The 19,172-nt window shown below is 34.3% G+C and overlaps 1 protein-coding gene across 40 annotated transcripts in view; it reads left to right on the top strand.

The window, feature by feature from the left end:
- RIMS2 (regulating synaptic membrane exocytosis 2) overlaps positions 1-19,172 on the top strand; it is a 576,029-nt gene that overhangs the window by 357,880 nt on the left and 198,977 nt on the right. For 25 of the 40 annotated variants that reach the window (XM_088844714.1, XM_088844724.1, XM_088844720.1 and 22 more), the window contains one exon: positions 1,848-1,964. In XM_088844714.1, coding sequence (XP_088700840.1) covers positions 1,848-1,964 — 117 coding nt within the window. Of the gene's footprint in view, positions 1-1,847; positions 1,965-12,400; positions 12,467-19,172 lie in introns of all 40 variants that reach the window. The other 15 variants (XM_088844709.1, XM_088844708.1, XM_088844717.1 and 12 more) reach the window with 1 other exon arrangement.

Consider the following 19,172-nt stretch of genomic DNA (forward strand, 5'->3'; position numbering starts at 1 on the left):
ATGGAAATCTGCAATTCCAGGTCTTACATTTAGAGGAAAACTAATCAATCCAGCTAAGTTATAGAAATGCTTATTGGAGTAAGAACCATGGAAATAATGTTCCAAATCAATCCAGTTAAGTTATAGAAAGGCTTACTAGAGTAAGAACTAAGGAAATAATATTTCTGAACAGGAAATATGTGCATAATTTCACATTTTATATACTTGCAATGTTTAAGGCAATTTGAACCCTTAGAATAACAATCTGAGAATACTTATTTTAAATGGGTAATTGAGTTAGTTTTAGACATTTAGACTTAGGATTTTAGGTTGTCATCTTAATTTTATACACGGCATTAGACTAAGAGAACAAGATTTATTATATTAATAAATTTAACTTATTTAATTATAAGGATATTAAGTACTTAAATGTTTATTTAGACAATTAATTAAAGAGAAAATTTAATAAATTTATAAACATAGTTTAAAACATTTGAATATTTAGGTAAGTTTGTAAATGGGACTAAAATTATTAAAAGTCTTCTGAAAAGTAACTGTTTAAATGTGGTAGACTTACCAGTAGAATAATAAGACTTGTCATCTGAAATTTAAAGTGCAAGAGAGAATAAGATTTTAAATTTGTAGTTTTAGTAAATTAAGCCCTTCCTCGTAAAAATAGAGAATTCTTGACTTATCAAAGAATGAATATTTGAACACACCAGTAGAAAATAGGCATGGATTTTACCTGCACTTAACAGAAAGCCTGTAGCATCAGGAGCTTGTGTAAAAGGTTTATTCCATCACGAAAAAGAATGTGCTTAGTCACTCAGTCATGTCCAACTCTTGGGACCCCATAGAATGTAGTCTGCCAGGCTCCTCTGTCCATGGGATTCTCCAGGCAAGAATACTAGAGTGGGTTGCCATTCCCTCCTCCAGGGGATCTTCCCAACCCAGGAATCGAACCCAGGTCTCCTGCGTTGCAGGGAGATTCTTTACTGGCTGAGCTATGAGGGAAGCCTGTAAGATTAGTGAACAACCCAGGCCAAGAATGGTAGCTTACAAAAATAGTCATTGATCGGTTATAAAAACATCAGTTTAGATTAAAAAAATAAACAATTATTATCCCTAAAATAAGATGGCCAATATATTGTCTATAAGCAACATGCTGAACTCATATTCTCCACACAAATCTATACTTCTTGTGGGCTGCTGCTGCTAAGTCGCTTCAGTCATGTCCAACTCTGTGCGACCCCATAGACGGCAGCCTACCAGGCTCCTCTGTCCATGGGATTTTCCAGGCAAGAGTACTGGAGTGGGTTGCCATTGCCTTCTCCCATACACCTGGAAGTCATCCATTAGTAGTTTTCATAATCCTTATCTTCATTCCCATTGATATTACCTTAATTTTATGTCGTACGTCTGTTATGGCTTCCTGTGTGGCACTAGTGGGTACTGCCTACCAATGTAGGAGACGTAGGAGAGGCAAGAGATCTGGTTTCCATCTCTGGCTCTGGAAGATCCCCTGAAGGAAGAAATGGCAACCCACTCCAGTATTTTTGCTTGGAAAAATCCCATGGACAGAGGAGCCTGGAGGGCTACAGTCCATGGGATCACAAAGAGTTGGATGTGACTGAAGCAATTTAGCAGACACACACCTGTTTCAGCAGCAATCTCCTAATTTTATTGTCAATCTCCAGGTGAAATTTATAGATTTAGCCAGAAATGCAATTAGTTAAAACAAAGTGAAAATCTTGAGGTTGACATTACAGTGATCTTTTGTCTTTTTCTACTGTCTTTATTAAAAAACTGTATTTATTATAATTATGATTATGGTTTATTAAGATATTTAATGGATCTTGCTATTTCAGTCGAAATGTGGAACAGGGACTTCGAGGGACACGCTCTGCTGTAGGACATTATAATACAATTAGCCGAATGGATAGACATCGTGTCATGGATGACCATTATTCTCCAGACAGAGACAGGTAAATTTAATCAAATACTGTGAGACCGTATTATAATTGCTGCCTACAGGAAGAAAGATTACCATAAAATGTTTTCATCCTGAACTTGGGTATTTCTTATCTTAGTTTTTGAAACCATGTGCTTCGTTTACAATATCTGCATTAATTCTTATGACTGTCACATCATTTTAAAAAATTAAAGAAACAAAAAACAACCTTTTCTTTGCTAAGAAAAAGCTTCATTTTGCTCTTGCAGTTTTGGTATTTTGTTGAATCAAGCCAGTTAAGTTAGTGAACTTATATGAAATTATAATGATAATCATAAGGAAAACAGGACGTTTTATTATTTTTACTTTATTATAACAAGTCATTATATTGAAAAATACTTTCATGAGACAGTAGATTTAAAGTATTTTATGTTCATCTGGTAAATCAGTGTGACTTTTTATAGTCATTTTGAGACAAGTCTGGTTTGTTTAAACAGACAGAAAAACTGATTCATGAAGAGGTTTTTCCTCATGGCTTTCAGTAAACCTTTCAAACAGCTTAAAGAATTATACTTGTTGACTGCTGTGCTTGGAAGACTTCTCTGAATTTTCTCTATTAAATGTGATATACTTAGGCATGTTTCAGTATATACATTAATTACTAATTTTTTTAACAAGCTAATTGATTAATCCTCTAGTACATGATTTGATTATATATGAAATGAAAAATGCTATGGTATTTCCCCAAAACTACCAAGTGGGTTTAAGATAAGGATTAAAATAGAAAGCTTAATTTGCTGTTCAGAGAATATTATGATGAAATAACAAGGGAAGTCAGAAATCTCTTTATATGCATCCTAAACTAATTTTAGTAAAAACACTGGGGGGAAGGGTGGAGATTCAATCAGTGGATATGAAATTTTTTTGTCAATACTTATAAGTTTAATTGTTTTATCCAAATCTAGTTTAATCTAACTCAGTTCATGCTTATAACATTGTGTTGGAGTACACTTTTCCAAAGGAGATATAGGGAATATCTTAGTCTTCAGTAGTGTCAATCAGCTATTGGCTTTTGTGTCTGATATCTAAGAAGAAATAGGAAGTGAATAAATTAATGTCTTAGTGTCAAATGAAAGTTAGTGTAGTGTTTTTATTTTTAATTTGACTTTTTCATAGGGGTTTGTGTCTTTAAAGTAATTATAGGCATGTTACCTACAGAAATGGATACTTATCAAGCACAATAATAGTGAAAGGTAACTATATTAGAATGATTAGGAATGCATCATATTAGGATGGATAAATGAGTTTTTCATTACCTAGTAGAATTTTTTAAAATTTATAATATCTTGAAATTTTTCATGTCGTGACTCATAAACTCCTTGTTCACATCGAAGGCGTGTTAAGCAGATGATGAGGGAGGAAAGTCTGAAATGACTTTAAATCCTCCAAGTTTATGTAAAATGAACTAGATATGTTCTCTGAAGGCAATATGGTCTGGGCTAAATCTTGCAGGGAAGAACAGAATAAAATTGACCTCCAGAATTATAAACAAAAATATTCACTGTCATGATAAACACATAATATTTTATTGATATTTTGAGACAAAGAGCCCCAAGATTAATGACCCGAAAAGTGCTATTCAGTCCTTGGTATTAGTTAATATTTAAATTAGTCATAATTGAAATGTCATATTTTATTGTTTACTTTATAACATTATGAATCTTTTAATTTGGCAAAAACATTCAAGTAATTCAGAGATTTTGTGAGGAAATTGATCCACATGATTTCAGTACTGTTTTAGAGTCTTGTACATTACCAGATCATAATTACTCTTCATTGTGAGCTGTTTTAAATCCTTTTAGAAATAAATAAAATAGAATTTCATTTAAATAGGCCTATAAAACCATTCTATATTAATTTTGAGTATTTTTGCAATCATTATTCATTAACATGAGGAATCAAAAATGAAAAACACAGTATTATCCATGTAAATAGTCTATCACATTATTAAACAATGGGTTCTTAATTTCTGTTTTATCCTAATATTCTAAAAGATTTTACATAATAGAATGCATATGAGGGCATGAAGGCATTGTTATTTTTATGTTCTATTTATAATAGATGGGAAGAATAATCCTCCTACAGTGAATTTTCATGAACTGCATTTTATCGAGTTGATAAATAATACTGTTGATTTAAAAGCCTAAAAAATAATTTCCTTTGAGATGATAAGTAAAATTTAGTTATTTTGAGTAGTACGTTAATCTTGCTTGTCAGTAAGAATTGACACACTGGACTAGAATATTTCATGAAGTGTATTCCTTTTCATGAGATTTGGAACTAAATGGCAATGGGCTTGAATTTAGATTTTTTTACCACTTGATTGCTGTGTATCTTTGATTTGACTTCCTTATCTACTTGATTTCCTTTTATATAAAATTAGAATATTAATAACAACTTTATAGGGTTGTTGGGTAGATTAAGTGAAACAGTGCCACCAATTGAATGGTATGTACTCAAAAAAAGTACCTCTTAACATTTTAAAAGGATCTTTTAGCTTATAAATAATTTACATTTTAATGTGCTCATCAATTAAGCAGGGAAAAGAGAATCAGTCAGTTCAGTTGTTTTTTAAAAGTGGTTTGTAGTGGATGTAGGATATGTGTTGGACCTTGAAAAATGAGCATGTTTACTTAGGCAACAACAAACGATACAGAAGCAGAATATACATATACTATCAGAAAGACCCAGTAAGAAGGATGAAGGACTAGGGGACATACTAGAAAATTGTGAATAAAGATAATAGCTTAAAAAAAAAAAGATAATGGCTTTTACATCAGCCATGTTGGATGATAAATGATACAACCCCATGGACTGTGGCTTGCCAGGCTCCTCTCTCCATGAAATTCTCCAGGCTCGAATATGGTATGGGTAGCCATTCCCTTCTCCATAGGATATTCCTGACCCAAGGATGGAACCCCAGTCTCCCACATTGTGGCGGATTCTTTATTGTCTGAGCCACCAGGGAAGCCCCAATAAATGATACTATATGACATTAATTTATACTACCTGGTTGGGCTTCCCAGGTGGTGCTAGTAGTAGAAAACCCGCCTGCCAATGCAGGAGACATAAGAGACACGTTCGATCCCTGCCTTAGGAAGATCTCCTAAAGGAGGATATGGCAACCCACTCCTATATTCTTGCCTGGAGAACCCCATGGACAGAAGAGCCTGTTGGACTACAGTCCCCAGCATCACAAAGAGTCAGACATGACTGAAGCGACTTAAGCATACACATACACACTTGCTTAAACTTAACGTGGTGTAAGAAAGAGATATCCTTTTCTTATAGACGATATAAGAAGAATTATACATAGAATTTTGATTTGATCTTTATTTCTCTGCACATCTCATTTTATTAGTACTAGTCAAATTCCCTTTCTCTTTTGAAAAGAAAGAAGGTTTATTACAAGTAATTCAGAAACTTCCGTACAGCGATATTAAATAAAATGATTAATAGTCATCTTCCTCTTCATTCCTCCTACTTTTTTGTATCATTATTTCTCTGGTAAATTCTGGTAACTACTGCAACTAGGAACATCATTTTCTGGAGCAAACTATGTGACTTTAGTATTAGAAATCATTTCAAGAGCTTATTTATTATAGGAGTTAATTTACTTCTAGAATAAGTATAGAGTACTAGGTGCTATTTCTATAATATGTCATAGATATCTTACAGTACACATTTTTTATGTCTATCATAGAGACTGAAATATATTGGTTGCATTTAATTCCATAGAGTATACTTTCATCATAATAAAGAAGAAAAATAATACTGGCAGAAGATATATTACTTCATAAACTTTTTTCTTCTGTTCATTCAATTAATGCATTTATATTCTATAATATTTTATAGAATATATTTGCCCTATTATATGAATTTCTGAAATACTTCAAATACATGCTATTTCTCTATTCTTTAACAGGCTGTCAGCTAACAGAAATTACCAAAGCATTTCAGTTATCAACTATGAGAGAAATACATCTCTGAAAGTTTGAAAACATAGAGAAAGTAAATGAAAAAGAAAACTCATCCTACAAATTAATGCAACTTTTTATTTATTTTATTTCAGGATTATATATATATTTTTAAATCATAGTGTATTTTAGAAACTATAAAGTATCAAAACAGTGACAATGTCAAAGACAGAGTGGAAAGTTTGGTATTAAATTGAGATTGTTGGAAATTTAGTTTTCAAAATCTGCAGATTACTTAAGAGTGAGATTTTTATCTCTTCTTTTTTACAGTCCATTTTGTGTATCTGGTAGTTCCTAAGAGGGAACATGGGGTCGCAACGCATTGGACACGACTGAGTGACTGAACTGAACTAAACTGAAAAGGGAACATTCAGGCTAATAAAATACAATGGAAGGATAATTCATTGTAAATACAGTTTTCTTTTATCTTCAAAAATTAAATTTCTTCGCAAGAATCAAAGTGTGTCAGGAATTTAGATCGGTAATCTTTTTTAGATCTTGAGATAGTCACATTTTTTATTAGGATTTGAGAATCTGTAAGTTCCTTTTTTAATCTTTTTTTAAAATTTAGTCACATTTTATGACAATGGATTAATTTCCAAAATATACAAGCAGCTCATACAACTTAATACCAGAAAAACAAACAACCCAATCAAAAAGTGGACAAAAATCCTAAACAGACATTTCTTCAAAGATGACAGACAGATGGCTGGTAAACACATGAAAAGATGCTCAACATTGCTCATTACGAGAGAAATGCAAATCCAAACTACAATGAGATATCACCTCACACCAGTCAGAATGGCCATCATCAAAATGTCTACAAACAGTAAATGCTGGAGAGGGTGTGGAGAAAAGATAACCTTCTTGCACTGTTGGGGCTAATGTAAATTGATGCAGTCACTATGGAAAACAGTATGGAGATTCCTTAAAAAACTAGGAATAAAACCAATGCAATTTCTGCATTTACCCACTAATCCCACCCCTAGGCATATACCCTGCTGCTGCTGCTGCTGCTAAGTCACATCAGTTGTGTCCAACTCTGTGCGACCCCATAGATGGCAGCTTACCAGGCTCCCCCATCCCTGGGATTCTCCAGACAAGAACACTGGAGTGGGTTGCCATTTCCTTCTCCAATGTGTGAAAGTGAAAAGTGAAAGTGAAGTGGCTCAGTCATGTCCGACCCTCAGCGACCCCATGGACTGCAGCCTTCCAGGCTCATCTGTCCATGAGATTTTCCAGGCAAGAGTACTGGAGTGGGGTGCCATTGCCTTCTCCGAGGCATATACCCTGAGGAAACCAAAATTGAAAAAGACACATGTACCCCAATATTCATTGCAGCACTGTTTACAGTAGCTAGAACATGGAAGCAACCTAGATGTCCATCGACAGATGAATGGATAAAGAAGCTGTGGTACATATACAATGGAAAAAAAGAACACATTTCAGTTAGTTCTAATGAGGTGGATGAACCTAGAGCCTATTATACAGAGTGAAGTAAGTCAGAAAGAGAAAAACACATATTATACATCAGTGCATATATATTGAATCTAGAAGGACAGTACTGTTTAACCTATTTGCAGAACAGCAGTGGGGACACAGATATAGAGAACAGACTCATGGACACGGGGGTGGTGGGAGGAAGGAGAGGATGGAGTGTATGAAGAACGTAACGTGGAAACATGCATTACTATATGTAAAATGTATAGCCAATGGAAATTTGCTGTGTGACTCAGGTAACTCAAACTGGGCTCTATAACAACCTAGAGGGGTGGGAGGAAGGCTCAAAGTGAGGGGACATAGGTATACCTATGGTTGGTTCATATTGATGTTTGGCAGAAACCAACACAATATTGTAGAGCAATTATCCTTCAATTAAAAATAAATAAATGTAATTTCTTTTAAAGAAGTAAAGGGGATTAGACCAAAAAAAAAAAATTGAGTCATGTTTTGGTTTCCTGTTTTATTCTTTTGCAATGAGTTAAAGTTCTGCTCAATTTTTTAAAAATTTCAAACAAACTGGATTAAATGCAATATTTAAAATAACTTACTTTAACTCCTTATGTATATTTAGGACAGTATTTATTGCATAGATTTTGTACTGTCCATTAATTTGGGGAGAAAAGTAAGCATACTTTAATGGAGAAGTGTAAATAAAATGTTTTTAAATTTCTCTAAGTGGATGCAGCAAATGATTAGGTGAATTTTAGGGGACTTACTAAAATAGTATGGTTAATTTCTGCAGTATTCACAGAAGCATTTTTATACTTTTACTCCAAGGAGAATCATGACCAGATTAGGTTAAGAGGTATAACATGTTTATGGAAAAGTATATAGTCACTGTTCTCCTGAGAAACAGAATTGTTAGGCTGGATAGAGAGAGATTGATAATAGATAGATAGACAAATATATAGATAGGTGATAGATAGATTTGTTATGAGGAATTGGCTCACATGATGATACAAGCTGAAAAGGTCTACCGTCTGCTCTCTGCATGCTGGAGACTTGTGAAATGGTGGTATAATTCAGTCAGAGTACAAAGGCCTGAGAACCGGGTGAGCCAGCGGAGTATTAATCAATCTCAGTCAGAGGGCCAGAGAGCTATGAGATCTCAAGCTCATGCCTGATATCCACCTACACTGGAGTGGGCAATGTACTGATTCCACTGAGTCAAATGAGGGAGAATCTCATCCTGAGATACCTTTACATACATTCCCAGAAATAATGTTTAAGGTGAGCACCCCTTGGCCAGTTACATAAAATTGACCATCACAAAAAGGGAAATCAAACAAACTGTTGCGTGATGATGATGATTCCTGAATAGTGTTCTCTTTGGTTTTACAGAGATGAAATTAATTATAAGGCTTCTCAAGGGAAATATTAAAAGTTGGGTGATTATATATATATGCTTTGTGAATATGAAAATTTTAACGGATTTGAATTTTACACATTTTTGTTACACTTAAGTAATTTTCAGGGACAGTCTATTCCTTTTTAATGTAGTAAATCCCAACATCACTACTGTTGGGTATTCTTTCTACTCTTTGTAAAGCCAGAAAAATCTTTTTGATATTGTTTTCCTTTTTCTTCTACTGCATAGATTTTTAATCTTTTGTTTACAGTTCTAGAGTGTTTCTGGGATTATATGAATGACTGCTCTCTTTAAACAGTAGGTTCCACATGAAAAGATCATTATTCTGCTTTACTTTCGATTCCAACTCAAAATATATTTATTGAGTGGGTTAGGCATTATGCACAAAGATTTAGAGTAGGCATTATCCTGGTCTAGATAAGCATGTGATCCAGTTGATTATGCCATGTAATTATACAATATAGTAACTAGTTATAAAATGTAAAAGACCATGAGGCCTAAGCGTAATAGTATTAGAACAGATTGAGGAGGAAATTACTTGCTTGAATCTATTGAAAAGAGCTTCTAAGAGAAGTTGGACTTTAAAAATTAGTAGAATTTTGAAAGGCAATGAAGTGGAGACAGAGAGGGAATGATGGATAGGACATTCTTGGCAGAGTGTGGAGCATGAGTGTTGAGCATGAACTTAGTCTGAAAGTCATGAAAGTATGGAATATATTTAGACAATCTTAGTCTGCTGTACCTAGATAAAAAGTGATGTTATGGGAAAAGAGAAGTAATAGGAGATGAAGATTGAATGTAGCTTAGAAATTAGTTTGTTTACCATTTTAAAGAATATGTACTTGTTTTTTGAGATGGATATTAATTGAAGGATTTGGAGCAATGTACCTACATGATCAGAATCATAATTTATATAGTTCTGTAGGCAGGGTGGATTGGGAGAGGGTTGGGTTCTGAAGGGAGACTTAATAGATTATTTCAGTGGACATGTTAAGCCTGATTTATAGTGGCAGTAAAAAAGGAAAACAGGGATAAATCTGAGTTATTTAGGCATTAGAATGAGCAATGGTTATAAATCAATTGAATGTAGAAAATAAGGAAAATGAATAAGTTAAATTCTGAGAATTTATAGCTTGGTTTATTAAATATTTAAATTCTCAGTTGTAACTGAGATTACAAGAAAACAAATAGCTGAAGTATTATATTAAATTCCAAAGAGGATTAAAGAATTTTAATTAACTACTAGGAGGCCCTTTAAAATGATAGACTTCTAGATTCTAAAGATACGTGAAGGACTGCTGTTGTAGGTAAGGATGAAGCCAAATGGGTAGGATCTAGGCTTCTTACTCCCTCTGTAGACAGTGCCATTCTGATTTTATTGGATTCCTAAATATTGGTTTGACATAAATTTTGTTTGAAAAAACAAATGGTCTTCTGCTTAAAAAGAACGTTGGAAAGCTACTGCTCCAGCTCTCCTACTTACAGTTGCAGCCCCAGATGTTCAGATTGGCCAGTGCCTTACATGTCTCACGATTAGCATGTTTTTCTGAAATGCTTACATGACACTCAAGCAGCCATGTGGAGATCTCAGGAAGCTGCTGGAAATGTGAAACCCAAAAGAAAATCAAGGTTAAACCAAAGTGAGAATTTACACTATAGAAACAAATAGTATTATCCAGAAAGAACGTGTTTGAGTATGAAGAAAGTCAAGGAAAAATCTTGGGAAACCACTGCCTCTGAGGAATAAAAGAAAGGAAATCAGTAAGTGAAATGTATAACGAAGCAGTTAGCAGGCGGGAGACCAGGCCACTGTGTACATGTTACGAGCCTGAGTTTTGGCTGAAGGAAGCCCTGAGTTTAAAAGCCAGTTGTGCTCCTTACTTGACAGCTGTGTGCAAGCACTCACAACCAGTTTTCTCTGTCTGTGGGAATCCTAGACCCTGTCTCGAAGGGTTGTTATCATAGTAAGGGAGACATAGGCAAAACGTTAATGAAGTATATGGCACATAGTGCTATTAAAGAATCCGCCTGCCAGTGGAAGAGACTCAAGAGACAAGGGTTCGATCCCTGGGTTGGGAAGATCCCCTGGAATAGGAAATGCAACCCACTCCAGTATTCTTGCCTGGAAAGTTCCATGGACAGAGCAGCCTGGCGGGCTACAGTCCATAGGGTAGCAAAGAGTCAGACAGGACTGAGCTCACACACAGATTTGTAATAGCCTGAGAGAATAATGTTTCAAAAACCAAGAGAGTGTCAAGAAACAGAGGTTGAAAATCAGTGTCTAAAGCCATAGGTAAATGGAGCATAATGAAGATCAAGAAGAAATTAAAGGATTTTTTAGAATTTCACAGATAAAACTCACAGAATACCTTGAAGAGAATAGTAGAGGCAGAAGTCAAATTACAGTAAACTTTAAGCATGACTGAAAAGTGAGAAAGTGATAGCAAGAATTGTAGATATATCTAAAAGACATTTTATGATGAAAAAAGACAGAGAGGAAGGCAAAGTTACTGAAGTTTTATTTTGAGAATTAAATGTGATTGTGGGAGGAAAAGCATGAGACAAAAATGAATGAAGCAAGGTCATATGGGAAGTAGGATTACAAGTAGAGGAATTTCTTCCTTTGTTGGAGAAGAATAGGACAAGTGAAGGTACAAATGTATATGTCCTCTTTAGAGATGCTGAGAGAGATCAAGGTGGGTTTCCATTTTTTAATGAAGCATAATGATAATCTGCCAAAATTAAGTATTTTGACATGAAAGATTAAAGAAAATTTTTTAAAATTAGCGCTATGGAAATAAGAGGATCAGCTACAGAGGGGTAAAAATGAAAATGTACTACTTTGGTAGTACATTTGGCTTATGGTAAGTCATGAGTCATGACGTGCAGCAGAATCAATAGCATGTAATAAACAGCGACTGGAAAATGGAATAGCATCCAATACATTTAAAAAATAAAATTAATAAAGTTAATTTCAAATAATTAATATTCAAAATAAAGTAATAGTAAAATAAAGCTATATTCAAATGAAGTATTCAATTTATTCCCTACTAAATGAAATTTTATAAACTCTTTTAGTTATTTTAATTAGTAATGATTATAAAAGAAATAATTGCCTTATGAAATCCCCTAAGTGTGATAAGTATTCGGAATTATCTCTTTTAATATTTTCTTCTCAAACTTTCTGGTTATTTTATTTTCTTTTCCTACCTTTTCTCCCCCAAAATGAGGAAGCATCTGTATTATAATATATTTTATAGATGGTGCTGAAGATCTTTGTGATAATTGATAAGATTTTATTTTTAAATATTATTTGTTTAAATCTCAATTCGTTACATTTTGTTGTGTTTTGTTTTAGACTATTTAGACTAGTTTAACCTTTAGCACTGCCGTATTACAATGGACATTGGGAAGAAGGAGCAAACTTTCCAGTAACGATTTTCATTTGCTTTGCTTGCTCTCTGCTTATCTTTTTTGAATCTCACTTTTAAAAATTAAACTATACCGTCTTCATTTCTTTCCTGAGTCTCATTTATATTCTTGTTTCTGCCATGCTTGCAGTCATTTTCTTACTCTACCTCGCTCCAGATACAGTCAGAGCATTGAACATCATCACAGGGATGGCAGGTATTTTTTTCTTACAATTGAGTCTGTTCGTAGAATTGCATGTGCCTGTCTATTGAGATTAACTCACTTCTATTTTATATATATATATATATGTTTGTGGTTATTAATGAAATATAGAAATATTATCCTTGTAAAAAAGTAGAAAATAAAGTATATATAAAAAATTTAATTGTATTGCGCTGGGATCATCTCTGTGATGATTCTAAAAATATAATTCACCAGAAATTACTTTTGAATCATTACATGGAAAAGTAGAATAACAATATTTTTAAAGATTAATACAGTTGACAGCTCATCTTCCTCTGGAGAGTTCACAATCAGGTATTCAGACAGCACTAGTTGATAACAACCCACTTCTACCTCCCTCCAAATCAGCCTTTGAAAAGTGCTTAAATTGAATGGAGGTTTATGAGGCTGAACTCAAGTTTATGGTTACTTTATCAAGGGTGATGGCTGTGATCTACTCACGGGTTATGGTAGATGAATCTGGATCCCTGGAGCATACTGTGTTTGTGGGAAAATCCTTGTTCATTTCTACTCTACCACCATTCTCCTTGTATTGAAGAGAAATATAAATTATCTGACATTTAACAGAAAAGAGGATTACCTCTCTAGTTATTCCTAGAAGGAAGTCTAGCAGGGAAAGAAGGTCTCTAACACTTGCAGTTTCTCAAGGCTAAACATAGCTATAGGGATTTGACCCAGTTCAGTGACAACATTTTGAGGCCCTGTAGGCAGAGAAAAGAACAGCAAGGATAATGTGGTTGTGGGTTCAGCTGTACAGATAGGGAATTAATGTGCTGTACTCTGACTATAGTTTCAGAGTGATTTGGGTTCTTTGTGGCCACTTTGATCTTATTAGTTTAGTTAATTGAGAGTTGATAATGAAAGAGCTTAGAAAAAATAACTGAAACTAGTGGGTAAATACCTAAGTTGAATTCATTTAGACAAATATGGAAGGAAACATAAGAGATAGTATCAATAATAAATTCTTAATAATTCAAGTTTTGTGATGTCTTTCTGTACGTGTATCTGAAATTTAGTGCCTTCAGTTTACTATACGGTAGTGGTTGTTGCTATGTTTTATTTTCTTTTACATTTCTCAGTCTCTTTTTCTATTATTTTGCTTCAATACTAAATAATTTTCGTTTTTTTATTGTTAGTGTTTGTCATCTTTATTATTGCTGTATATTACTTTCAAACTCTTTTTTGGTTGCAATGATTATACATTTATCTTACAAAAATGTGGAAAATATTTATATACCTATCCTTGTAACACCTTTTTTAAAGTGGGTGGCATGAATTAGATATTATTGATTATAGAATTCTTATGCTGGTATCTTTCCACTTAAACATAAATTAAAATCATGCATCACATTAGTTTTTTATGCCCTGTATTTTTCGTAGTTATCAATAAGTAGATTGCTTCATATTATTTATTCTTTCAGTGAACCAACATTGATAGAGCCAGTCCTTGAACAGCTCTAGGTTGATTATCAATTTCATATTCTTACTCAGTTTCTCAACCTCAGCCTAGCTGGCCTATTTTGAAAGAGAGATTTCTGAATTGTCTTTTGTACCATAATTTAGTTTGTGGTCAGGGCACACAATATCACTGATGTTTATATTAAAGGAAAACACAGGAAAATCAGTTTTAGAAAACAAATTATCAAATAACTTACTCTAAGATTTGTTGTCATTTAAATGATTCAAATTTGTGAGTCTACAGTATACTTACTCTGAAAAATTGGATAGATATTGCAAGAATGCAGTTCTTTAGTTGCTTTCAGTAATATTATCTTTTATTATTATTAGTTTGATTCATACAAAAGCATGTCTGCGTGGTTCAAAGCATAGTAGTAAAATAAACATTTAGGAATCTATTGCCCATACCAAGAACCAGAATATATAGTTAATATTCCTTCATCTACCTCTAGGCTTCTTGCCTATTGCATTCCTATTGTATTCTACAGAAGTAGTAAATACTATATTGAATTTTCAGCTTAACATTTCCATCATTTGTTTGTTTTTTTTAAGTGATCGTTTATTTACTTTGATCATTTTACATTGATCATTTATTTACTTTGATCATTTATTTCTCTTTGCCAACTTTCTGAGTTACTTAGTTCTTCTGACTCCCACTTCAGTCCACTATGAGATTCTGGGGATTATTGAAGATACAAAGACTTATCTAGTCAGCTATCCCTTCTCCTTTATTTGTTACCATAATGTTTAATGCATCTTGTTTAACCCCTGTACCTTTGTACATATTGCAGCTGAACACAACCATACATCCCTTACATGTTGATGTCATCTGTTTACTTCTTGGATATACTATTTTATACTGAAGATTTTAGCATGTGGCTTTAGTCTTCCTCTTTATCATAATTCCTGCCATGTACCTGAATGATGTTGTGTGTGTGTGTACGCTCAGTCATGTCCAACTCTTCTCGACCCCATGGACTGTAGTCCGCCAGACTTCTCTGTCCTTGGGATTCTCCAGGCAAGAATACTGGAGTAGCTTTCCATTTCTTTCTCCTGGCAATGTTAGCATTCACCTGAATGATCTATCTAGCACCCACTCACTTCCTTGAATATCTCAAATTGGAGGTAGTGAGCTTTACTCTCAGTTCTGCTTTAGTTACTCACTCCCATGGCCATGCTCTGAATATTATCATCACTTGAAACTGTTCTACCTTTGAAATTTTGTTTAATTAATTTTTAATATAACTTTTAAAGATTGCTTTCCATTTCTAGTTATTACAAATGCTTCACTCATGGACAATAACTACACATGGTTCTTTCTTACTCTTTCATTGAGTTACTTTTAACTCACTGATTCTTTTATCCACTCTGTTTACCCCTTTACCTTTCCCGATTTGACTCCACTTTACTTACATATCTGGAGGTTGAATCCATTCTTGGAAACATCCTCAGTTCAGTTCCCTTGCTTCATTGTTCTTCTTTTACATTTTTGATGAAGTCCAAGTCTGGAGCAATCTCTTTCTCTTGACAAATGGTTTTGATTTAAATTATCCAAGTTCTCTCTAATTACCTACTGGAGAAAAAAAATTACTAAACATTCAAAGGAAAAGTGACCTGTTTATTGAGGATTGTGAAAAGAATAAAAGGAAATTGGCACCAACTTTCTAAGCATTCAGTTTCCCAGTCTATATTTCAGGGTGGCATTTACTGTCATGGTCTGGGAATTCCCCTTCTGTGAATAAATATGTGTTAATAGTTCCAAGTGGACCATAGTTTGGCTGTATAAAATCTGGAATTTTATGAATGGAATAAATGTATAATAGTTAACTCAACATGGCATCCTCAATATGTGAAGAATCAGAGCCATTGGCCTCTCTACTTCACATTTGTAAAATAAAATACTATGTATGCTGTCTCTTTGGAACAGATGAATAGAAGCTTAATGTTTTCTAAACTTTTTTAATATTACTTCAGGAAACAAATATTTAACTAATATTAGGGATCAAGACTTTTATCCTCTGGACAAGTTACACTGACCAGGGCAAAATTATCTTTGATCATTGCATATTTTAAAACACATTCAAAATTTAAACAAACATATTTGGAATGGATATCATGTTACCTTTTATTGATATCCCTCTAAGATATATCCTTTATTTCAATTAACATATCTTTTATATTTTAAAATTTATCCTCATATCTTGCTTTCCCCCTAAGTATTTATCTTTACTTAAAGCTATACATGGGGCTTCCTAGGTGGTGCAAGTGGTAAAGAACCCACTTGCTAATGCAGGAGATGTAAGCGATGCAAGTTCAATCCCTGGACTGGGAAGATCCCCTGGAGGAGGGCATGGCAATGCACTCCAGTATTCTTGCCTAGAGACTCCCATGGACAGAAGAAGCTGGTGGGCTACAGTCCATGGAGTCAGAGTCAGACACGACTGAAGTGACTTAGCATGCACACATGCGAAGCTATACATAGCATTTATTAAGGAATCACTAACATTGATGGTGGACATGGCAACTTTTGCATAAAGATGTGATGGAGGAGATAACAGGTGGGCTATATCTTAAAGGGAAAATTAGAAATATTTAGGTAGAGTAAGGTAGGGTCCTGGTGAAATTTTAAAGAAATGTATGAGCAAAGTTGGGCTTCCCAGGTGATGCTAGTGGTAAAGAACCTGCCTGCCAGTGCAGGAGACAAAAGAGACATGGATTTGATCCCTGGGTTGGGAAGATCCCCTGGAGGAGGGCATGGAAACCCACTCCAGTATTCTTGCCTGGAGAAACCCATGGACAGAGGAGCCTGGCGGGCTACAGTCCATAGAGTTGCAAAGGGTCGGACACGACTGAAGTGACTTAGTATGCATGCATGCATAAGCAAAGTTACTGGCGTAATAAACACTGTGTTTTAGTGTTGTTGGAGTGTTCGTTGCAAGGCAGGGAATAGCAAGGGATGAATCTGTAATGATAGAGATAGTCCCGATTATGAATAACCTTGTGTCCTCTGTTACGGAACTTAAATCTAAGACTGTATGTGATAGAGGTACTTTAAAGAGTTTTAGTTTCGGGATGGCTGTAGTACATTTATTCAGTTTAGAGACTATGGGGATGCTTGATGACAGAAAAGTGTATGAAAAAGAAAAACACATACTGAGGTATTTGCCTTGGTCTAGGACAACAAGAGCTCTTTGAGGGGCTGAACTAAGTAAGGTAGTGGATTGAGAGATAAATGATGAGAGCTAATCAATTAAATTCAATATTAACTGGTAAATAATCAGATTTGGATGTTGTAGGGAAACCAAGAGTCAAGAAACATTCCAGTTTTATTGGCTGAGTAACTGGGTGCATGTGGTACCTTAACAGAGATGGGGGAATTGTTAGGAGAGGAATCAGTTTAGGTGAGAGACAAGTTCGGTTTTAGAATTATTGAGAAGGCTGGGGGAAGCTTCTAGCAAGAAGTAAATTAAATAATTTTAAAGCTTAAAGAAGTCTGGGCTATGTATAATCATTTAGGAGTAAATTTACTACTCATGGATGTAGCTACAAAAATGAAAGTGAAATCAGCCAGAGATACTACCCATCAAATGAAGGCCAAGGAGTTTTCCTCTGCCATGGAAAATTGACAGACAGAGAAAGAGAAGCTTCTGAAGGATATAGTGAAGGAAGAATAGAAAAGTAAGAAGAATAGAGCTTAAAAAAATAATTTGAAGAAGGAAGAAATAATGTCAACAGTCAAAATAAATGAAAGTAAAGGTATATGAAAAATGCCCATTAGATTTGTCATGGAAGAAGTCATTGATAATTCCAACTCAGGCAATTTTGGAAAGATGGTGAGAGGAGAAAAGCAGATTGCAGGGCCTGAGGCGTGATTGGAAGATAATAAGTACATCAAAGGAGTGTGGAGAAATATTGGATAGGGGCATATGATATCAGATTAGGTTTCTTTCTTTCAGAGTAAGAAATACATCCTATGTTTATAGACTTGGAAGAAAAAATCCTTTAGGGGAAAAAAGAATAGGTTGAAGAAAGGATGACTAGAAGAAAAGTCTTAGAGCAGTGGGTGGGGCTAACCACACAGATGGAGTTTCTAAATGTAAAAAGTTCTTATTTACCATTGAGACAGGAGGGAAATAGTTGACAGAGTTGGAACTAAGTAAATTTTTAAAGGATGTTAATCGAAGGTAATTATATTTAATAACCTCAATTTTGTTGTTGCTATAATTAAGATTATATGGTTATTTTTGAGACAAATTCCTGAGGATTCCCGAAGGTTGAATATGATGTTTAATTGAAAATGAGAAAGTTTAAATAGTCATTGTGTAAAAACTGATGGGAACTGATTAAATATAAGTAGAAAGATTGTTAATGATACCACCACAGCAGATGTTAGAAACTATGAATTTGCAAAGTGCTAGCTTGTATGAATGCATGCTTTGCTTAAGAAATATCCAGTTGCCTAAATGTAAAAAATCATTATGGCATTGAACCAATTTTAGGGTTTTGATGAATAATTGTAAGATTTTGGATAGAAGGGAATCTGTTGTTACAGAAGTGATTCAGATGATCAATCATAGAGTCTAAGATGGATAAGGAAGGAAGAAAAGTAAAGAGGTACTATATTCTGACAGAAATTGGTAGGTCCATGGAATGAAAAGTGTCAAATTGAGATCAAGTAAAGTGGAAGTGAGATTATAAAACACCGGAAACAGTTAATGATTGTCATCAGTTTGATATTAGAATTTAGTATTTTAGAGTTTGAATAGTTTCACTGGATTCTAAGATTCACCGTATTTCCCCAGAAAGGAGTGCTGATGCAGGGGAAAAGTGAGGATTATTGACGTTTCAAAGATCCAAGAATTACAGTTCAAGATTATTGAACAATTTCCTGCATGTACATTGAAATCTCCTGGAATCACCATAGAATTTATCTAAAGAAAATGGCTGATAAAAATTCCCCAAATAATCAATGACTAAGGGATATTGACTGGAAGTTGATAGTTATTAGCAACCTGAGTTAATAATGGACCTTACAGCCAAGTGGCAGCTTGATAGAAATAAGAGCATGTATGTTACAGTGGAAGAACAATGGCCAGAGTGTCTCTAGGGAGCCAATCTCTCCTGAATCCATGGACTATGAAATGTGAAAGAATAAGTAGCTTCTGCAGATGAGAGTTACACTGGAAGGAGAGTCTGCAGGGTTGAGCTAAGTGCTATTTAA

This window comes from Moschus berezovskii, chromosome 16, assembly GCF_049115385.1.
Source record: "Moschus berezovskii isolate FMDL1 chromosome 16, NW_MosBer_1.0, whole genome shotgun sequence".
Taxonomy (NCBI): domain Eukaryota; kingdom Metazoa; phylum Chordata; class Mammalia; order Artiodactyla; family Moschidae; genus Moschus; species Moschus berezovskii.